This window comes from Lontra canadensis, unplaced genomic scaffold (assembly GCF_010015895.1).
Source record: "Lontra canadensis isolate GAN:19392208 unplaced genomic scaffold, GSC_riverotter_1.0 scaffold99, whole genome shotgun sequence".
Taxonomy (NCBI): domain Eukaryota; kingdom Metazoa; phylum Chordata; class Mammalia; order Carnivora; family Mustelidae; genus Lontra; species Lontra canadensis.
Window position 1 is genome coordinate 3,961,853 of NW_022631093.1, and position 22,696 is coordinate 3,984,548.

Genomic DNA, 22,696 nt, shown 5'->3' on the forward strand with positions numbered 1-22,696 from the left:
GCTCATTCTAGGCTCTACAGCCGGAATGCTCAGACACACATTCCTGTCTCCACTTACCTGGGAGGATGACCTGACCAGCTACCCCCATTTACCCCCATTTAGACTGCTGAAGCCTTAGGAAGGTGACAATTCTGAATTCAGAGGTCTAGAGGAGAGGGGCAAAAGAGGAAAAGCAGGTTAAAGATGGATACCCACAGATAATGATTATAATCATTCCACTTGTTTATTAAGCACTCTCTATGTGCCAGCCCCTGGACAATATGTTTGATCCTCACAGTGACTCTTCAGGATAAGGGCTGTCATTATTTCTGCTTCATAAGTGAGGCCAGTGAAGCTCAGAGAGGTTAAGTATCTTTCTCACAGTCAAACAGCTACCAAGTGGTAGGGCAGCCATTAACCAGAGTTTTAGGCTGTACCTTTGAGTTTCTGGGGCTCGGGAAGCCTCATGGGGAATGGGGGAGGGATTAGCTTCCCAGAGAAGTCAAGGGCCAGGGAGGGAGAAAATGTTCTTCCTGCTGCTGCACAAAGACCCCAAGATTGGGGAGAAGTCTGGTGGCTGCTGACCTTAGGGACTGTACCCCTGGAGGAGGCAGATCATGCTCCCGCAGATTCCCCAGTTGGTCTCTGAGAGGTGAGGAAGTAGGACACACAGGAGGATTTTACTGCAGAGAAGGAGCTGAGCATTTACTTTCTGAGCTAAGGCGGCCGGCTCGGCTCCCTAGGTGCCCACTGGGGGTCTCTGTATGCTGTTCCTCACCGTGGCATGGCTGCTACGCTCAGGGTTCCGAGCGTGGGCTGCAAGACCCATGCCACACACTGCTTGGTCTCCCACTTCCTCTATGAGACAGGGGACCAAGAATTTGGCAGGTCTAACCATGCTTAGCAGAGGAGCAAGCCCAAGTGAGGCCAGGGAGTGCTTCCCAGGGCAGGAGGCAGCCCCCACCTTAGCTGTCCTCAGTAACCCAGCGAAGAGACCACCCCAGCTCCCCAAGCTACTGACTGGACCCCCGTATAGACTCGGGCAAGGCCTGGAGATGCCTTCTCTCTGATGAGCAGCAGGTTCAGAGTGAGGCTTATCTAAACCCCTGATCATTCTTTACCCTCTCTGGGGCACCATGAATTCTCCACACAGCTCTTAAACCAAAAGGGGACTTATTAATGCCTGCTATGTGGGCACCAGCTGGATAGGCAAGAGTGGGCATTTGAAAAGATTGATTAGCCTGAGGACCTGGTAGGGGCTAGGCCTGGACTGGTGCCTTGGCATCAAGGTTGGGGCCTGGAATCTGGGTGCAGGGGTTGAGGCTACCCTCCTGACCCCCACCTGGGTGTGCACTGGACCGCAGGCCTCAGGAGCCAAACCATCCTTGCAGACATTTGGCTTTGATACCTGGCTATTTCAGACAGCCCGAAGCTAGACTTGATTATGGCAGAACTGAAATAGCCCATTGGACGTGTCTGGCTCCCCCTTCCAAAGGAACCTTTTTGGAACCCCTGGGGTCTGATGGTGAGCACACCACAGCCACCCCCCAATCCTACCCTCCAGTCCCTCTGGCAGGAAAGGAGAAGCCCAGGAAGCCCAGCCTCACCCAGGGCCTCCATGCAGAGTGTGGGCTCCACGGGCGCATGTGGGGCTGTAGGCCCCTGGCAGCACAATGCCTCCGGCCAGGTCTGGGCCCTGCCATCTTCCCTGCCCCCAACTCCTCCCCATGGGAGAAAGGGTAGAACAGGACTGGCTGGTTGAGGACACTGTGGGACTGTGCCCAGGGAGTGCAGTTCTGGGCCTCTCCCTGCTCCTGATGATTGCCAGCATGGGTGTGGGGCCCAGGAGGGAGGCCCCAGTCCTTCCCCAGTCCAAAGGCCACTAACAGACCAGTGGCTGCAAGTACGTCCAAGGGGCCAGGTCTTCAGGCAGGGAGGTGCAGGACAAAGGAAAGCAGGACAGGCAGGAGAGAAGGAAGAGGCTGGGCTTAGTGTATATCCTGGGGCCTGAGTGAGTTTCTGCCTGGGCCAGGCTGGGCCTGGGGCTCAGCTACCCGCAGTTTGCAGCCTGTAGCCTCTGGACAAAGCTCTGCATAATGGCCCAAGTTCTTCGGCCCCTCCTGATCCTGGATGGCAAATCTCTTGTAGGACTTGAGTGAAATATCGCCAGGCTGCCAGGCTCCCAAGGCAAGTCTCTGCCCAAGCGGCTCCTGGCAGAGTCTCCCCTCTGGGGCATTTGCCCTCATCAGGGGTGGATGCTATCAGACTTGCTCACAGTGGAATTTCTGACCCAGGGCAGGTAGGTGAAAGAAATCTTTGGGTCTGAGAGCCCTTTGTGAGCCCCTTAAATTGACTCAGCTGGGTAGTTTTCCACTGCATCCCTGGTCACTGAAGAGGGGGAGGCAAATGGATTCCATGGGGGTTCCATGTGATGGAAGTGGGGGGACCTCAGAACTCTCGGGGAGCTCCTAGCAAATGCAGTGTGGTCAGAGCAAGGGAGACGATCTGGCAGTAGGGGCCATTTGTGCAGAAGTCAGGGCTCTGCCTCCCCCTTCATGGAGATACCCCGGCTGAGTAAGAAGCCTGGGCAGGGATGGTGTTGAGGGAATACAGAGATAGCTGAAGGGCTAAACTCAAGGCCTCTGGCTCCCTGACTCTGGACTTGGCATGGGGTGAGGAGGAGGCTGAAGGGGACAGACTATGAGCCCACAGTCTGAGCATCTCAGAAATCAGAGGAAGACCTTCTGAAGAGGTGGGCTTGCTGAGTGAAATGGAAAAGCTGTCAAGACAGGGGAGCTGGGAGCAAGTGTGGAGGTAGGAACATGCCTACAGGTGTATGGACCAGTGAGCCGCCCTGGGGGAAATATGTACAGAGCCTGTGGGTGATGAGATGGTGGGTGGCAGAGCACTCGAGGCCTGAGCTCCAGGCCCTTCCAAGCCTTCACCCACTGTTACAGGTTGAATTGTGTCCCACCAAAAAAGCCCTAACCCCCCAGGACCTGTGAGTGTGACCTTATTTCAAAATAGGATATTTGCAGATGTAATCCAGTTAAGAAGAATCATTAGGGTGGGCCCTAATCTGATATGACTGACATCCTTAGAAGAGGGGAATTTGGACATAGTCGCTGGCACACATGGAGAATGCCATTTGAAGACACACAGACACAAAGGAAAAGAGCATGAAAAGATGAAGGCAGAGATTGGAACATCACAACCACAAGCCGAGGAACACCTGGAGCTACCAGAAGCTACAAGAGGCAATGAAGGATCCTCCCCTTGAGGGTTCAGAAAGAGTCTGGCCCTGTCGACACCCTGATTTTGAACTTCTAGTCTCCAAAGCTATGAAAGGAGAGTTCTCTGCTGTGTTGAACCCCTCAGCTTGTGGTACTTAGTTGTGGCAGCCCTGGGAAACTAACAGAGCAGGTCAGTTCTGCTGCCTGGGATGCCTTCAAGCTCATCCTGTCACTGCTGTCACTCGGGTGGTCAGGTGTGGCTTCTCTGTGAGCCCTGATGCAGAGCCCTCCAGGAGATCGGGAAGGTCTGCAGCCAGCCTGCCTCCCCAACTAGACTGTAAGCTCCTGCAGGGCAGGGCCTGACCTGTAGTAAGGCAGCATGGTTCCTGGTACACCGTGGGTGCTAAGTCCATGTGAGGTGAATGAAGACGTAGCTGAGGGGTAATGAGACCCTCTCGGAGCGGGACATGCCATCTACTCTTCCACACCCAGTTTTAGCTTGGATGGACACAGGGGCATCCACAGAGAGGTTAGAGCATCATGCCACAGGCCATACCTAGCTCCTCCACTGGCCAGCTCCCACCTGGCCCCACCGAGCCTGAATAACTTGGGGAAATTCCTAACCTTCCCTTTCAGCCTAGCCATTGGCTCTAGGAGTTTGCCCAATATAACTGCTCAGGTCCCTCCAACAAGGGGACTGTGTCTGTGGCTCGATGACTCATGCACACTGCTCCATCCCGCAGCCTTGGGCGGAACCCAGGACTGGGGATAGTGCCAGCCAGGGCAGGCTAGGAGCTGGGACATCCCATTGCACCAGCCCCATCCCCAAGAACGGAGTGTGCTCAAGGCTTCAGGACAAAAATCTGGAAGCAGGGAGGCAACACTCACTTGAACAAAGATCTGGGTGACAAAAGCAGACAGAGGAAGCAATGAATTCAAAGGCCCTGAGGTAGGAATGAGCTTGGCCCGACTAGGAACTGAAAAGAAGGCAGAGGAAGCTGGGCTATGCTGAAAAGGAGGTCATTGGTAGGACATGTGATAAGACTGAGTACACCTGGTTAATCCAGGATCATCTCTCCATGTTGAGGTCCTTAATTTAATCATGTCTGCAAAGTCTCCTTTGCCATGTAAGATAACATATTCCAGGTTCTGAGGAGCACAACATAAACATCTACCCACTGCAGTATCTCTCTCATCCTCTTACCCGCCTTTCTCACTCCATTGCTGCTTTTCTCTTTACCTCCCCATCTACCTATTTGGATCTGACCATGGATCTACTAACCTTGTCACCTGGCCACAATTCATCTCTCCTACCCTTTTATCAAGTATCAACAAGTTATTTATCGATCTCTCATTCTTCCAAGGCTTTCATCTTTCAGTCTGATAACTGCATCATCCCTCAGCCATCGGTCTAATAAACTGATTTTTAAACTCAATCTATCATTTAATTCTCTTCTGTCCATGATGAGTTATCAGTCATCTAGCTCCATATTTGCACATGCATCACACATGGGGATATTCTTTCTCAATGTCTACAAATAAATTCAATAAATATTCACGACTGCTTGTCATGGGCCCAATTCTAAGTCATGCATGGGTGAGATAGCAAGTTGATGACACCTCCCAGTAGCCACGCTGGGCCCTTCCTCATCATCGTCATCGTCACCGTCAATCCATGCACACTCTCCAGTGTGGGATCATTCTGCCTTTTGCTTACTAGCCATCCTGTGCATAAATAATGCAGACTCATTTTAACTTGATCTTAGGTAAAGTGTAGGTAGAAAACTCTATCTGCTGGGCAAGCATCTTATGCATCAAACAACAAATCCTAAAGTTAATGGAAATTATTTTTAGGTTGTCTGGGCAAATAGCACAGAGGAGAGCGACTCCAGAGACCGTGCATCAGGCAGTGTTTGGGCCCATGCAGACACACAATACACACACACACATGCACATGGGCATACACAAATGCACACCTACAATCTCTCTTTGCTCTGCCCCCACTTAGTGACTCCTTCCTGGCTCATTCATACTCTTGTGTGTGTGTGCACACACGGCTGAAGTGGATACTTCAGCGCTGACTCATGCCCTGCCTCATCTTGTTTCCAGTAGAGGAATCTCACCTCCCCACCTGAACTGTGAGGTCCTCTAGGGCAAGGTGGTGCCTGCTCTTCCTTGGGCAGGCCCTTCCAGCCTGGTCAGCCAGAGGACGAGACACTTAAGAGCTGCTTCCCTTTCCTTGAACTCTGAGGGCAGCTAAGGAGCTAGATGCCCAATGGCAAAGTTTCCCCAGGAAAGCCACCACTGCCCAACACAGTCCCTTCCACTCCCTCTCATTCTGCCTCTCTTGCTTCAGCCGGATGCCAGGGTAATGCAGGCTTTCCTTCCTCTGTAGAACTCTTCCTGGAGGAACTGTGTTAGGTGGATCATCTGCCTGGAGCTGGCCTAGCTGGGGATCAGTTTGACAAGAAATCCCTTGTTTCCAAGCATCTCTGTTGCACAGGCATCCAGCCCCAATTCCTGTCCAAGCCTCTCCCCAGGGCCCTGGCTGGAGATCCAGAACATTTGGAAGCAGGTTACCACCTGCTAGAGCTGCAGGTCCTGGATGCCCACCAGTTATGGTGTCCAAGGCCAACCCAGGCCTACAAGTCCCTTTATCCACAGCCCTAAGGGAGGAGCAGCTACCTTGCTAGTGGCTGCAGGAGGTTCCCAAGGCAGCCACCTTGTACCCTGGAGCACTTTCCAGCACTGGGAGGCTGGTTAAGGCCAGTACACCATTAACAAAGCCTTGACTGGAGTGAGGCCTCTCAGGGCCAGCTGCCGGTGCTGCTTCCTGTTCCACAGTGAGGCTTGATTCCATGCACGTACTTGAACCCATCCAAATCCAGTTTATGCCCCTCCCCCATCCTGTGGTATCCTCATCTAACATCTAACATCTAACATCTCTGTAACCTGAAGCCAGCTCAGACCAACCACAGGAACTGTATGCAGAACAGATCTGTCCCTGTGAACAGTTTGCACCAACATCCTGCACACCTAGGGCCCAAGTCCTGGTCTCAAGCTGTCTCCACATCTGCCTCATAGCCCAGAACCCTCACTCAGTGGGTTTCATTAACTGTTTAGAGTCTAACAGGTAATGAATTATCCCCACATTTGTTTCCTGAGGAGGGGCCAGGCTGGGCCAGGTATCCTCAAGCCAGATGTTCTGGGAAGCAATGATACTCCACCTGTCAGAGGAGGGAGCTCCTCCAGGAGTCCAGGCTGCTCTGAAACTTCCCTTCTCACACAGATTCCCAGTCCCAGCCTGGCCCATGTTCAAGTCCCAGCAGGCTAAAGGCCAAGTGGAGCTTTTCTATGCCCCTGCTGCTGTTCAAACTCCATGGGAAGACTTTGGAATGGGCTTGGAATCCCAGGCTGGGCCAGCTGGAGAAGCCCAGAAAGACCCTGATGCTGGGAACCAGAGAAGGCCAAATAGGACCCAGGCCACACGGGAGTCAGCATTGGGGCTAGACTAGAGGGCAGGCTTCCTGTCCCTGCCCTCCAGGACCACACTGTAGCCCATCAGTGGGCTACGGAAACATGACCCACCACCCCCATGATGCTTCAATCCCTGGAGAATTCTAAGTACCTGTGGGGCAAGCAACACTACCCAAATGCAAAGAGCTTCTTAGGGCTCCCTCAAAAACCACAGGGTCGACTCCAACGCTTCATCCCCACAATTCCTACCCCAACCCTTCCCAGCTTCACTTCCTACGCTACAACACAGGCAACCAGTCACCGAGCTGATGAGTCTCTTTCCAGATGCTTTGTTTTTTCTATGAAATTACATATATCTGTGTGTCTGTGTTCAAAAAAAAAAAAAAGTAGGCTTCTTAAGGTATTTTTTGATTTTTTAGGTATTTCTTAGGCTTTTAATTTTTTAACATGAGGTCATATTGCACATTGTACCCTGAAACTTGCATTTTGTTTTCAGGTGTACAGCATAATGTTTTAATATTTGCAAATCCCGAAACCTGCTTTTCACTTAACACTTTTATAAGGGCTCTTTCTACATGTGAGACGCAAAACCGTACGATGTCTCTTCCCTTGCTGCCTTCTTTTTAATAAACTCTGGTTTATTTAGCCAGTGCTTTGGTGATGGACATTCAAGCTATTTCCAGTTTTCCTTTTTTAATGATTTTATTTTTTTTTAAGTAACCTGTACACACAACATGGGGCTTGAACTTATGACCCTAAGATCAAGAGGAGTCTCGTGCTCTGCCGACTGAGCCAGCCAGGCACCCCTGCAATGACATTCTTAAATAGATCTTCTTTGGCCCACATCAGAGGGTCTCTCTGGGGTGGATTCCTAGAAGTGGGCTGCAGGTTTTCAACTCTTCGTTCCAGCTTGGGGCAACTGCAGGTTCTCACCTTTCATCCACACACAGCTTACAAGTATATTTTCCTGTACAAAGTGCTGCAGGGAGAACCCTCGGGTCAGCTATTAGCATCATGTTCTGTGGCCCATTGCACTGCTGTGAACCAGACAGACACTCCTCATCTCTCTGGGTGATCCTTCCCCCTCTCATCTCATCTAAACTGCTATCTATATGCTGGTCCATCTCCAGACCCTTCTCAGACTCTCTGGACCATTCCACCCCACAGACTCCCAAGACTGCTTGTTTTACCTTGACCATTCTGCATATGCTTAAGGACATGTCTTCTTCAATGGGCCAAAATTCCCCGAAGGTAGGATCTGGACCTGGAACTCACTGTCATAAGACAAAGCCTTGTTTCCATAGGTGCTTGTTCTTTCTAATAAACGCATATTCTTTCTAATAAGACTGGATTACCTCTAGCACAGCTATGAATTCATCAGTAAATGCATGGGAAGGGTCTTTCTTTGTAAGACTGCCAGATGAGGGGATATTTGCTTCAATTTATCAGAAACTCTGGGGGAAAGCCAAAGAGTTTTGCTTACACTGTTCAACTTGACTTGGAGCCAGTGCCTTTGGTTCTCAGTGGTTTTTGGACTGAACCAGGCCCCTCAGCTCCACTCGGGGCGTCTCACACGTTGATGAGTGTCTGGTCAAACTGGCCCCTGACTTGGCCGGAGGTACTGCCTGCTGCCAGTTTCTGGGGAAGTGTTAGAGGCCCCAGGGATCTTCTTTGCCTTCTGCCATCTGTGGCCACTGGGCTGGGTCTGAGAGTCTGAGAAGAGACAGGTGGCCTGGCTGGCACGTCATCCAGACATCTCCTAGAGCTGGTCAGTACCGTCCCTAAACCAGCTGGTGAAGGCTCCAGAGGGGTGCTTCTCCCAGGCATGCGTCTGTAGCACCACAGAAAGTGGCCAAGCTGGATCTCGCCAGGACAGTGTCTTAAGCCACAGATGCAGCCCCGGGCAGCTTCTCTATCTGTCCCAGACCCCACCTGCAGCTCCTGCCTGGAGCCTGGGAGGCAAAGCTGCTGGATTTGTCCTCTCCTGAGTGCCAAATTATGCACTTTGCAGAAGACTTGGCACAGAGTAGGCAGCCAGGAAACACTGACTGAATGACCAACAGAAAGAATTTCTACAGATATGTGACCATCCATGTCTGTAAACATACATATTACAGAGAACTTCTCATTTTCAGGTAGAATCTTGGAACAAGCTGTAACAACTATAAGTTTTTCCACTCTCTCTTAGACCCACTTAATCAGACTTTTGTCCATGCCACTCTGTTGACATGGCTTTTATCAACATTACCAGTGACGTCAACATGGCTGAAACTAACCATCAGTTGTCACTCCATATCTCTCTGGATAGCACTGCTTCCTTTTAACTCTCTCCCCTCTCCCAATTTTTACAAAATTATCACTACTACTTTTGAAGATTTTATTTCTAAGTCACCTCTACACCTAACATGGGACTCATACTCACAACCCTGAGACCAGGAGTCACATGTTCTTGACTCTTGAATGAACCAGGCAGGTGACCCTCCCCCCATTTTTTTTAAATTGTGGTGAGATACCCATAACATAAATTTTACTATCTTAATCATTTTAAGTGTACAGTTCAGTGATATTAAGTACATTCACACTGTTGTGCAACCATCACCACCATTCATCTCTGGAAATCTTTTATCTTGCAAAACTGAAACTGTACCCATTAAATGATGAGTCCCCATCTCCCCTCCCTATCCCAGCCCCTGGCAAACACCATTCCTCTTTCTGTCTCTGTGAATTTCACCAGCCTGGACATCTACAGTACCTGTCTTTTTGTGACTGGCTTATTTCACTTAGCATAAGGACCTAAAACTTCATATCCATGTTGTAGCATGTGTCAATCTCCTTCCTTTTTAAGGCTGAATAATATTCCATTAGATGTCTATACTGCATTTTGTTTACCCATTCATCCATTCATCCATTAACAGACCCTTGGGTTGCTTCCAGTTTAGTTATTTAGAATAATGTTAGTTAGTTATTTAGAAAATAGTTAGAATAATGCTGCTGTGAACACAAGTATACAAATATCTCTTCAAGACCCTGTTTTTCCTGGCGATTCACAGACCTGTACCCCTGGGGAAAAATATATTATATGTTTATAAAAAATAAAATTAAAAAAAAAAAAGACACTGTTTTTAATTCTTCTGAGTATATACCCAGAAGTGGAATTGCTGGATCATATGGTAATTCTATTTTTAATTTTCTGAGGAATGGACACACTGTTTTCCACAGTAGTGGTACTATTTTACATTCTCACTGATGGAGCACAAGGGTCCTAATTTCTCCACATCCTTGTCAGCATGTGTTATTTTCTGTTTTCTAAAAATAGTAGCTATCTTGGGGCACCTGACTGGCTCAGTTGGTAGAATACTCGACTCTTGATCTCGGGGCTCTTGAGTTCAAACTCCATGTTGGGTGTGGAGCCTACTTTCAAATAAAATGTAAAGGGGCACTTGGGTGGCTCAGTCGGTTAAGCATCAGATTCTTGATTTTGGCTCAGGTCATGATCTCAGGGTTGTGAGACTGAGCCCCGGGAAGGGCTCCACCCTCAGCACAGAGTCTGCTTGAGATTCTCTCTCTCCCTCTCTCTTTGTCCCTCCCCAGCTCGTGCTCTCTCTCTCTCTCTCTCTCTCAAATAAATAAATAAAATCTTAAAAATTTTAAAAAAAGAAAAAAGAAAAGAAATATAATAAAATAGTAGTCATCCTATTGGGCAAGAGGTGGTACCTCACTGCTGCTTTGATCTGCACTTGCCTAATGATTAGCAACCTTGAGCATCTTTTCATGTGCTTATTGGCCATTTGTATTTTTTCTTTGGAGAAATGTCTGAATAATTCCTTTTCACAATATCTTGGCTGATTCCTCTTCATCTTCCGGAACTCTTAACCTTGCAGTGGCCAAGGGCACCATCCTTGGACCTGTTTTTTTTCTACACTCACTTCCTGAGTGATCTCAAACAACCTTATATAGCTTTAAATACCAGCCGCCTGCAGACACCTTTCAAAAGATAGCTTCAGCCCGGAACATGCTCCTGAGGTGAGGCTACCATTTCTAGCTGCCTACGGGATGACTGCTTTTGGACGTCTAGGAGGTATGTTAACCTTACCACGTGTAACACTGAACTCCTTATCCTCCTCCAAATCTACTCCTTCCCTAGTGTCCACGTCTCAGTTAATGGCAATTCTGTTTTTCCACTGGCTCAAGAGAAAATTTTTTTGTCATTCTTGACTTCTTGTTTTCTCATACGCCATCAAGAAATGTCAGAGCTATCTTCATAATATGGAATTTGACCACTTCCACTGCTACCTATTACCTTCTAACCTGTCCTCCAGCTTCAGCCTTTTTGCTTTCAGGCTGTTCTCCATCTGGCAGCAAACTACCCTGTAAAATCCAGTGTCAGATCATGTCACTCCTCTGCTCAAAACCATCTTTATTTTGCCTAGCAAAAGCCAAGTTCCTAATAATGCCCTATATAATCTCTTTCTTATACATTTACATAGTAAGCACATTGCTGCCTCAGGACCTTTGCATTTGCTGGTCTCTCTGTGGAGAGAGTGGTTCCTTTTACTTTGTACCATGGACCCCTTTGGCAGTCTGTGATGCCTATGGATTCCTTCTCAGAATGATATCTTTAAATCCATAAAATGAGTTTCATGAATTATAAGGAAAATGAATTATATTGAAATACAACTCTCAAAATATTTTTAAATTGTGTAATATAGTAATATATGTGTTCCTTATTAATTCATTAAATCATAAGAGCTAGCAGCACAATTACAAAGTAGTGATAACTGTCATGATATTTTAAGATAGTTGTAACAACTATACTGTGATATGAAAATATCTGTGATTGCTACAAGCAACAGTGTCACAGGTGCTGCTAATAATACTGCAATTTGCTGTCTGCATTCATAGTTGAAGAACTTGCTAAATGTTAATTAGTGAAAATAGAGGTATAATTTTTACCCCATCTAAAGTCAGGACCCCCTGGATTTCTATCCACAGATCTCTGGAGGGGGGGCAGTGACCTTGTGGACTCCATGCCAAAGAAGCCCCAGCTTAGAATGTTCCCTCTTCTCCCATAAGCCCTCCCAGCTCATTCCTTCATTTCCTTTTATTCAGAAGCCACATTCTCAGGCAGTTCTTCCCCGAGGACTGTATTTAAATTGCAAGACCACATTCCCTATCTCCCTTTCCTACTTAATTTTTTCAGAATAGCATTTACTCACCTTCAAATATAATATATTTTTTAAAGATTTTATTTATTTATTTGACAGAGAGAGACAGCGGGAGAGGGAACACAAGCAGGGGGAGTGGGTGAGTGGGTGAGGGAGAAGCAGGCTTCCCGCTGAGCAGGGAGCCCCATGCAGGGCTCAATCCCAGGACCCTGGAATCATGACCTGAACTGAAGGCAGACGCTTACCCGACTGAGCCACCCAAATGCCCCTAAATATAATATTTTATTTTAAAAAATTGTGTATTTCTTTCTACTAGAAAGTGAGTTCTGTGAGAGGGCGTTATTTTTGTGCTGTGTCCTTAGCCTCTAGCATGACGCATGGTATACAGGAGGCACTCAATAAATATTTGTTGACAAAAGTGAATGATTACATCTCCAAGAACTTTATGTTTCTTTTTTTTTTTCTGTAGTAAGTTAATGATTTGTGAGACTTTTACTAAAGACTAAGGAGTTATAATTAGCACCATTGCTATTATTCTGTTAACATTTTCAAGGTTAACCTTAAACAGTAGCAGAGAGCAGTGGAAATCCAAGAATTCTGATGGAGCTTCCAGTCCTAAACAAGAAGTGCCTTCCAAGGACTCCTTCGGGGACCTGGCTTTCCCCCAAAGTCAGTGAACCACCTTAGAGGCAAAATGCCACCCACAAAATTCTTTCTTGCTATTATGACAATCAGGCCCCCATCCTCAATGAAACCAATAATGCTAATACTTTTTATTTCTGGCAGGGTGGTAAAATGGAAAAAAGGCAGTCTTTGAGATCGTCTGCTAGGTGCCAATTCTATATAAGCACTTGCTAGCTTGTGTGACTGTTGGTAAGTCACTAAACCTTTCTGGATAGGTAAAATGAGATTTTTGTGAGGACAAAATGGAATGAGTTGCATAGTGCACAGCACAAAGCAAGTGCTCTATAAACGGTCATCTTCTCCCTCTTCTATCTCTCTAGGTCATTTTATAACTACTTGCCAAGGTCACAGGATCCCGACCGCTAAGAGGAGGAGCCTCTCCAGCCTTTTGGTGCACATTAGCCCTCTGCAACCAGACCTGATCAGAGCAGTTTCTTTAGGCTGTGCCACTGTCAGCGGGTGCCTCCATTCCCACTTCAGATGTGTGGTTGAGACTGCTATCTGGACCTTGACCATGAAGCCCACCACGTACCCCAGTTTTTTCTCCTGGCCTTTCTTTTTGCCCTTACTAGGAGATCTTGTCTATGTTCTCATGGAGAGCAAGACAGAAATCATTGTCCTGCAGTTTTTCAGTGTTAAGAACTTTCAGGAGCACATTCACCCTTCCAAAACTTAAGCACCAGAGAAAATGCTCATGTGTGATGTGCACTCTGAGCCAGTATTAGTGTTTGTGTTTTCACAAACAGCAGATATACAAACACACTGCTTCAGGACCCCTCCAGCCATCCTGTTCTACGGAAGAGGAAAGAGACCCAGAGAAATGAATGCACTTGTCCACATCAAGTAGCTTCTCAACTGCAAACCTAGGATTAGAATTCAGGTAGTTAACCATTTTGTTACATGCGAACAGCCTGCGTCATGTTTTCTGCCATGGAGCTTGGGTTTGAGAAAATCCTAACAACTGACCACTCAGAGCTGGAGTCAGGTCTAACCAGGAGGTGGTACCCCAGTTCCTCAATCTTGCCAGACAAGCCTCCCCAAACTTTGTGAATGAAGGCCAAGGAAGAAAATGTTGCAGTGCCTCCCTTTGAGCGCCTATTTCTTTCTTGTTGCAAAAAGTGCTTATTTCTGCATTCATCATCTCTCTCTTTGTTGTGTAGACAATTTACCCTGTCAGAGGATTTGTGCTGTTATTATGAGTTTGTTTATTATTAGATTTATTTCTCCTATAAGCAAATGTGTTCACAACATTCCATCGGGGGATCTTTTTAATTGTCACATAAATGTCATCTTATGTAAATTGAATATTTATCTTTCCACTGAAGGGGGGGTAGAAGGGAAAGAAGGAAAGAATAAACAACCTTCAGTCTTGGAGAGGGAAGGCGGTTCCTGATCCCGTTCACAACTCACCCACGTGCCGTCAAAGCCAAAGGTGAGTTGAAAAAAATGATTGTATTATCTCTGAGGGGCAGCCAAAAGGGAGAGGAAAAGAAAAGTTGGCAACGATGCTTTGGGGATGTTGACCCAGGCTCCCAGGTCTCCCCCACCAAACCCAGCCTGAGACCAGACCACCCCCTCCCCAGCTGGGAGCATCCGGAGAAGGCTGCAGCTGCCCCCCACCCCACCCCACCCAGGAGGCCAGCCCAGCTCCTTCCTCGAGAGAAGGTGAGCGCGGCGGGCGCAGCGGGTTAGGTGGGTGTGGCCCGTGGCTCCGGGAACCGACCCAAGGCCCTGCCACCGCCCGCGAGCCGCCCGACAGCCCGCCTGCCTGGCGAGCGCAAGCGCTTCTTCCAGAAACTGCGAGGATCCGAGCGCACTGTTTGTGCACCACAAGGTCAAGTCGGGAAGTGGAGCCGGAGGAGGAGGGGCGAGGAGGCGAAGGGTGGGGAAAGGGGCGCCCCGCTTCCTCGCCCAGTGCCAGCCTTTGGAAGTTGCCCCCTCGATTTTTAACCCTTTAGGGGTAATGGGAAGGACGAGCTGGGGGTTGGGGGAAGGGGACACCGTGGGGCAAACTCCTACTGGGACTGGGGCGAGCAGCTACCCACCCACCCATCATTGCGTTCCCCAACCCCCGGAAATGCGGGGCAGAGCTGGGAGCCCGGAGGCACCCGGGCGGGGGAGGGGGGCGACGAACCCGAGAAGGACCCTCTCTACGGACCGCCCCTCTTTCTTGAGGTCGCCCACAATTTCAAGTTCCCCCCGCCCGGGTTGTTAGTTTCCATCTGCCGTGGGTGGGGGAGGAGGGCCGCGCCCCCTCCCCCAGACTCGCGCGCGCGCCCCTCCCCTCCGCTCCTGCCAGCACTTTCTGCTCACTTCTGGCGCTGCAAAGCGCCACGCGATTTATTCGATTCGCATTTTTAAACCAGCGATTCAGGAGCAGGGCCTAGGGCGAGGGTCTTCCAGCGTTGGAGCCCCGGGAGGCGGGGTGCTCAGTGCAAACCTCGTTCCCTCCGCGAGTGTCGCCTTCAGGCTGTTATTTGCAAAGAAACGTCTTTTTGACGCAGGGAGAAATGGCAAATTTTAAGTACGTCATTAATATGGCGCCAAAAGATTTTTTTAAGTATAAGCTTGCTTTTTTTTTTTTTTTAAAGGTTGCGGGGGGCGCCGCCCGGGTCTGGGGCGCGAAGGGGGCGGAGTGTGAGCAGAAAGTGTGAGTGAGAGAGTGGAGGGGCGGGGTATGTGTGTGAGTGTGTGAAGTGTGAGCAGACCTGATGGGACTTGCACGGGCGCAGCCGCCGCTCGGGCCCGGCCCTGGGGACAGAGCGGGCTGGGGGCGCCCCAGAGCCCACGGGGAGTCTGGGCCCGAGGTGCAGGCAGACGGGCAGCCCGGCAGAACACCCTCCCCCATGAGGCCTGCAACGCTACCTGGACCCGCTTCCGAAGCCAAACAACTGGGCGGGGGGTGGGGCGGGCGGCTGGGGGTGTCAGGAGTGGAGATCCGAGTGAATAAGAAAAAAGTGGCTACTCCCCCTCCCTCGCTCCTCCCGCCCGCCCCCACCCCACCCCCACACATTTTTTTTTTTTTTTCTAAAGAGATCACAAGGAAGTCTTGGTTTAAAAAGAAACAGAAACATACACAGGGGGATTGGTGAATGGTGCCGACCGCGGCCATCGCAGTTGGAGGCTATTTTGAGGGGGGGGGTGAGTAGCGTCCATGGAGTTACTTTGCGCCCATTCCTAGCTGCAAGGGTTTAGGTCCAGAGGGCTGACCGTCCCCAGCAAGGGTGCGGGGCCGGGGACGCCGCGGGCCTGGCCGCCTCCCTCACCGCGACCCCGGATGGATGCGCGCCCCCCGCCCGCCCGCGCCGGCCCCAGGAGCTCGGGGTTTCGGGAGCATCCTTCCCGCGCCGGCCCCCGCCGCGGCGCGTAGTCCAGGGCAGCGCCCCTCGGAAGGGCACCGTGGAGGAAGGTAAGATCCAGCCCCCAGCGATGGGCCCTGCGCATCTCCACGGCGTTATTTTGTGTTTTTGCAACAGATCTGCCAGCGCTCCTCGCTCCCTCGCTCTCTCTCTCTCTCTTGCTCGCTCGCTCCCTCTCTCTCCTGCTGGCTGCCTGTTCTAGGAAGCCAGGGCGCTGGGGGGGGGGGCGGGAGATGCACAGCACAGGGGAGAGAGATTGCGCATGTTGGTCAGTCGTGTTTTAAAGAGTACATTGCGGGGAGGCTGAGAGGGGCGCATGCAACAACAACTTTTGGAAGGGTGAGCTTGGCGACCTTCTTTATTAATGACTGCGGCAAAGCGCCCCCGGGCCGGTGAGGGGGCGCGGGCGGGCGGGGGCGCGCCAGGGCTGCAACTTGCCCCGCGGGCTCTGGCCGCGCGGAGGGTCTGCGGCGGGAGACAGCGGTGGTGGGGAGGTCGTTCCGCCGGGGATGGGCGTTCAGAGGACCTGGAGCTATCTGCCCTCCTGTCGCCCTGAGTTTCATTTTGTTGATACGCAGCACGTCCGGCCGCCGAACCGGGCTGAGCCGGTGCACATGACTCCGCGCTGGGCTCACGTGCAGCCGGTCCGGTCCCAGACACCTTCCGGGGGCCACCGCCTCCGCCCTGTCGCCCCCTCTCTGGGTTGGGTGCACGCGGGCGCTGCACGCGGGGGCAGCAAGCTTAGCTCCCGGGCGCGGAGGCTCTGCACAAATTAAACACAGTGTTTTGGAGGGGCGGGGGACACCCTTTCCAGGTGAGTATGCCGGGTGTGCAGCCCCGACGTACCGGGCGGGGGCTGGGGTCGGGGGCAGCCCCCCCCTTCGGGGCTGCGCGGGAGACCGGCGGGGAAAAAGCGCTAGGAGAGTGGAAATGTACCGGCTGCGGCCGGAGCGGCGGGTGCGCGCCCGCGAGGCAACGGCAGGGGGCGTGGCCCTTGTTTACCTTCTCCCAACTCTGCCGGTTCGCGTCCCGCTTCGGGGACGGTACTGCAGTCCCCTGCCCTCCGCCTCCGTCTCTGCCCCGTGGGTGGTACCGGGAAGATGTAGGCAAGTGGCAGTCACAGCCCGGGACATACACACCTGACCCTCAAATAAGTGACCCTGCAGCCCCAGCCCCCACCAAGCACCGCTGCAGTCCCTCTCCCGGATCCCCGGCCGCGCCCCGCCCCCGGCAGTGGCATCTTCCCGGCCTCACCTCCTTCCTCCCTCCCTCCCTCCCTCCCTCCTTCCCACCCACTCGCCTGCGCCTGCGGAGCGGCACCCGCCCGCTTCCTCCCCGCCTGGCTGCAGACTTGTGGCTCCCTCCGGTCCCTTCCCGCCTATCCCTGAACCTAAGACACTCTAGTCTCCAGGCCAAGGGATGAGAAGGGGTCAGCTTGACGACTCGTAGCTGTTATATCAGAAGGTGGGGATGTCTGCTAGACTGGAAGCCTTCGCTGTGGCTTCCAGAGGCCCAGGACACCCCACACACAACCAGTCCCCCGCCACACGTAGCTGCCCACTTCCCTAGAGATTCGGCTCCTCTTACCGCCTTCACCTAAAGCCCTCCCCACGCCCCAGGCGTCAGGTCCACCGCCCCCGGCCCGAACCGCCTCTTGCCCTTCCTTCGCCTGGGCCGGAGCCCCCCGCAGCCACCTCCGGCTCCTCCTCCCGGCTCCCGCGGTCGGAATCACGCCGGCGCGCCTTCAGCCTGCGGTCCCGCGGACTGCCTCCAGGGGCAGGCTGGAGGCACGCGCCACCCCTCCTCCCAATCCCCTTAGCCTCAACCGCGGGCCGGGACGCTTTTTTTTTTAACCACCTTGGCTGCAGATCTCTTGTGCCAGGAGCTGTTGGGGGCGGGAGGGACCGTGTTTCCCTGTGCCCTGAGCCAAGGGCATGCTGCGCCGGGCGACTCTGGTCTCTGCAGATTTCCAGACTTTGCTCCCGCGCTTAGCACCCCTCGCTCATCCACTGTGGGACATAAAGTTTTACCCAGAGGCTGAGTTTTGTAGGGGGTTATAGGGAGGCTCCTTGTCTGCACTCACAGCGGAGCTAAAGAGGATTGGGGAGGGGCTGAAAGGGCAGGACTGGCCAGCCGCCTTGCCTTTGTTGGAAAGGGGAGGAGCCCTGAGTTTTGAGCCTAGACTGGCGGTCAGGATGTCCCCTTTACGTTTCTGTTTGCAAACTGAATCAGGGGCCCAGGTGGTGGTACGGCTGCCTGGCCCCTCCTCCCACAGTGGCATTAACTCCCTCCCTTTACTGGTAAAATTCCCAGTAGGACATTTGGCAAAGGGGCCGTGCAAGGAGCTGCCAAACGGGCCTGGCCCTGTTTCCTGGGTTCCCAGGGTGCTGGCTTCTCCCCTACCCTGACTTCCTCTCTCACCTTAGGGCCCCAAGTGAACGAACCATCCCTCCCGTCTCTTCTTCCTCAGGCGGGTTGGGACTTGCAAAGCGATCTAACAAGCAGAGGAGGAAAATAACAACAGAATAACTGTAAGGGGAAGGAATGAGTAATAAAGCCGACCCAGGCAGGGAGGAGGGCTTTCATGTTTAAGAGACGCTATTTGCTTTTTAGGTCACAGGCTGCAAAACAGGCTTTGATCCGAAGTGGGCGAATAATTTATTGAGAAAGTTTGCATGGTAGAGGAAAAAAGGGGATGTTTGTTTGATCTGGAGTCCTCAGCGTTGTCCCAAGTGCTGTTGGGTGTTTGGAGTGGAAAAGCATTTGGTTCTACAGCAAATCCCTCACAGAGGGAAGTCCTTGCCCCAGGCAGCAAGCCTTGCACTGAATGTTAGTTTTGAAACTGTTTGGCCAAAGGTCTCTCCAGCACTTTTGGAGTTGAAGTGTTTAAGGACAAAGTTGTTTGGACTTGGGATGCAGCAGTGTTTCCAGAACATTTCCCATCCAGCATGCTTTTCCTTTGCCTAAATTGCTCGGCTAAATGGCCAGTAACACTAATCCAAGAGAGCTTCCACTTGGCTTTCATTGGCAGGTGAGGTGGGACTGCTGGTCCCAGCCCCCAAGGTGCACCCCAGAATTTTGAGAGTAGGCCTTTGACACTGACTACCACATCTTTGAGGTAGCACTGGTGGGGGGGTGCGAGCAGGGTGTTCTGGCTAACTGGAGTTGCTGGTGACAGGGAGGAGGATATCTTATACCCAAGACCCGGTTCAGTGACTTCCAGTCCAAATTCTTCACAACTCATCCAGCAAGCTCTTCGCAGACCTCACAGTTAGTTCTACCTTTAGGTGCTCCAGGGCAAGGTCAGGATTGTGGGGAGGAGTTACCCCTGGCCTGCTTTGTCTTCCATCCACATAGGACCCTGACTGTGTGGCTCAAAGTTTTGGAACCCAGAAAGGTTCTCAGATAACCCATAGGAATCTGGAGTACCCCAGCCACACTCTGGGCTACAACAGGCCTGCGTACCAGCAGGAGGTGGTGGGGCGGGGTGGGGGGCAGGGTACACCACCTGGCAGTCAGATAACCTGTATTTGAATGCTATAGCTTTGCAGTCACCAGCTGTGACAGTTGCTTTGTTCCTCACTTTCTTCATCTGCAAGTGGGGTTAATAACAGTCCCTACCCCATGATTGGTGTATGGATTGAGCAATATATTGCATAAAGAAGATTAAACACAAAGCCAGGCATGTGGTAAGCACTTGATTAGTATTGGTCATTTTTACTATTATTAATGATCTGGAGAGGGCCCAGATGCAGCTTTGACCTTTGATCTCTCCCCTTTAGGCTAGGCCAGAGAGCCAGCTCCCTTCCCTGAAGAAGGGCTCCAAAGGACCGTGCAGTGGCCAATGGGCAGCCGTCTGTGGGAGTGAGCGGACTGAGCTTTGCCCTCTCTGAGGTGGAGGGTAGGGTGAGAAGGTGCAGAAGGACAAAGTAGACAAAGCCCTTTTCATTCTTCCAGGATCCCCTAGGTATGTCCCCAGAACTGGGTTTGGGGGGTGAGTGTGGGCAGCATGTTTCAAGGGAGCTGGGTACCCTCTGGGACACTTGGAATTGCAGGTGGGCCATGATGAGTGTTGGAGGAGGGCTAAGGCGCCCCTATGCTCGGAGAAGCAAGTTTGAGGATCTGTGTGTACAAAATCTTTTCTGTAATAGCAATTACTGTCCCCGAGAAGGCATTAAAGTTAATGAGAGATAGGAAAGAACGGGGCTCTGACCCCCGCTTAAAGTGGTTTAAGAGCATGCAGTTCTTGTTTTCTGAATGTCTGGCCTTCCCGACACAAGGAGGCTCTGAGGACAGGTTTTCCAGCCGAAATATCATTAAATTGTATTAGCATCTTATTACACACACGCCTAAGCGGTCTGCCTCAGACAGGGAGAGTTTTTGTTTCTCTTTGAAAGATTGTGTCTGGAATGGTAAATTGCCTGCTTGAAAGCCATTCCCCCCCCTTTACCTTTTTTAAGGAGGAAGACGGAGTCCTGCTGTGTGTGGTGGCGGGCAGGGCAGGCCTGGTGGCCCCCGGGGAGGAGAGGCCAGAGGCCAGGTTGGGGTGTTTTAACTGCCCAGGGAGCTGCTGCACTAGTGGAGCTGAAAGGCCCACTGTTCCCAGGGTCAGCTGGAAGAGCATTAATGGAGGCCCAGGGTGTTTGAGTTTATTTGCGGAGAGGTCTTTAAAGGGGGCTGGCATTGGGCATTGGTGTTTCAAGTCCAGACCCAAGGCCCCCACTTAGACCAGCGGCTAGTGCTGCCAAGAAAACATCTGCCACCAAGTTGCTGCCCTGTTACTGAGTTGACATTGATCATTAGCCAGGAGCCCAACCAAATAAAGCCTCCTGGAAAATGTGTGAGGTTAAGATGGGGAAGGCAGGCTGTGAAAACAGGACAAAATCTTGGCCTGGGGTGTTTGTTCCTGCAAGCTGTAGGCCGGCCAGCTGGGCTCTGTGCTCCCCACACTTCTGTAGGGAGGGGACAAGAACATACTCCACACTCCCTGGGTACCAAGCCCGTGTTGTGTGCTGGGGATAACATAAGGGGCCATCGGGGCTCCCACGGAGATCCAGACAGATGGTGCTCCTCACTCTCCTCTCCAAGGAGGAAGGCATTCAACAAGTAGATCACCAGACTGTAATTATGGTGGAGGCTCTGAAGATGTGGACTAACGGCGTTGTGGGCTCTCTTTAGATAAGGTAGCGGGCGTAGACCTCCCTGATATTTAAGCTGAAATGTGAAGGATAAAACATCAGACATGTACGTACTACATAGAATCTTCCAGGCAGAGAGCACATCTGTGCACAGGTCCCAAAGCATGGAATATGTGGCTTTTTTCCGGAGATGAAAGGAGACCAATGTAGCTAGAAAGCCGTGAGGAAGGGGATAGTGGGCCCTGTGAACTTGCTGAGGTAGGGAGGGGCCGGATCGTGTAGGATATTGTGGTCAAGAGTTTGAGTTTTGTCCTTTGATCAGCAGGAAGCCTTTGAAAGATTTTAAAAAGGGGGTATGACATGATCTGATTTATGTTTTTTTAAAGGTCACTCTGGCTGCTCTGTGGATTCTAGATAGGGGAGGAGCGGTAGCGGGAGCTGGGAGATGAATGCGAAGTCCAGGCAAGAGATGGGACTGGTTTGGGCCAGGGTGGTAGCAGTAGATAGGCAGGGACAAATGGATGCATTCAGCGTAAGTTCTGGAGGGAGAGCCCACTGGACTTGTCAGGGGTTGGCTGTGGGGCAGAGATTGCACAGAGAGGCCGTGGGGCTGCTGCACTGAAGGACCCCTAGGACACCATGCTCAGAGGAGAGCTGCGTTTCTGTGTCTCTGTGCTGGGAATGGTGTGGGAGGTGCCAAGGGGAGGGAAAGGGGACCCTTGCTCTCCTAGGCTCTCCTTTATAGGTAGGTCTTCAAAAGCACTTCTACCCCCATAAGTAAGTGCCTTAGGACACTGGGGTGTTCTCCCAGAGCAGACCTTGCTTTGGGAGAGATTGGAGGGGCCAGTGGAGAGAGGAAACTAGAGGCCAAGACCCAAGTGTCAGCACCCACGCCCCTGGCCTGGATTTTGGCTTTGTTGAAGGAGTCCTCCCTGTCTCCTAGCTGTGTTGGAATGGGGGTTCCAGGAACAAAGTGCTGTCCCACGGGAGAGCCCAGGCCTCCTTTGGCACTTCATTAGCCACTGACAGTGGAGGCTCACCTGAGGCAGGGAGGCCTTTGGAACAGACCTGGTTCAAAGGAAAGAAGCTTCACTCACAAAACAGTAGCTTCCCTCTGAAGCCTGGTTATTATTCCAATTAAGCCACACACAATCTGCTCCCTTAATAACACCCTATCCAGGAGAACTCTGGGGTGTTTTCACAGAGGACAGGTTGGACAGGGAGCTGGCTGAGGGTGGGGTACAGGTCTGCACGCTGCAAGTCACTATGATAGGTCCCTGGGCAGCAGGAAACAACATTACCAGAAGGGGATTGGCCGTCAGAGGGTCCTGTCCCAGGTGGTCTCACTTACAGTGTAGGTGCCCCTGGGTGAGGGGGTGTGGCTAGGAGGACTCCTCACCTGGCCCCAGATTATCACAGAATGACTAGCACCTAGGTGGAGAGCCAGCCACTGTGCTCAGGGCTCAACGCTGCTCTCGTTTATTCTCACCAGCCGATTCTGGCCCAGGGATGTGTTTAGTTTGGCCCTCTCAAAGTGTTTTTTAAATTCTGAAGCAGTTGCCAACATTGGAAGTTCAGGAGACTTATGTGAAAATCCAGATTGAATTCTTGTCGTCTGGGAGGTACATCTTTCCCAAGATCCCAGGTCTGTAGAGGAGTAG

At 51.5% G+C, this 22,696-nt stretch overlaps 1 protein-coding gene and 1 long non-coding RNA gene across 19 annotated transcripts in view; one reads left to right on the top strand and one right to left on the bottom strand.

The window, feature by feature from the left end:
* The first annotated feature begins 14,277 nt into the window (after positions 1-14,277).
* The window catches only part of JADE2 (jade family PHD finger 2), a 52,898-nt gene continuing 44,479 nt past the window's right edge, over positions 14,278-22,696 (top strand). For 3 of the 18 annotated variants that reach the window (XM_032837693.1, XM_032837688.1, XM_032837697.1), the window contains exons 1-2: positions 15,594-15,947; positions 19,680-19,864. Coding sequence is in view for 6 of the 18 variants with exons in the window: in XM_032837704.1 (XP_032693595.1) it covers positions 15,631-15,679; positions 20,123-20,124 (51 nt within the window). In the remaining 12 variants the exon portion in view is untranslated. Of the gene's footprint in view, positions 14,373-15,593; positions 15,948-16,122; positions 16,237-19,400; positions 19,587-19,679; positions 19,865-20,122; positions 20,125-22,696 lie in introns of those variants that run through there. The other 15 variants (XM_032837695.1, XM_032837700.1, XM_032837689.1 and 12 more) reach the window with 12 other exon arrangements.
* LOC116855203 lies at positions 16,238-17,172 on the bottom strand. The gene is made up of 2 exons (XR_004380307.1): positions 16,900-17,172; positions 16,238-16,660 (listed from the first exon to the last, which is right to left on the bottom strand). It is a non-coding gene; the product is annotated as an uncharacterized LOC116855203 (long non-coding RNA).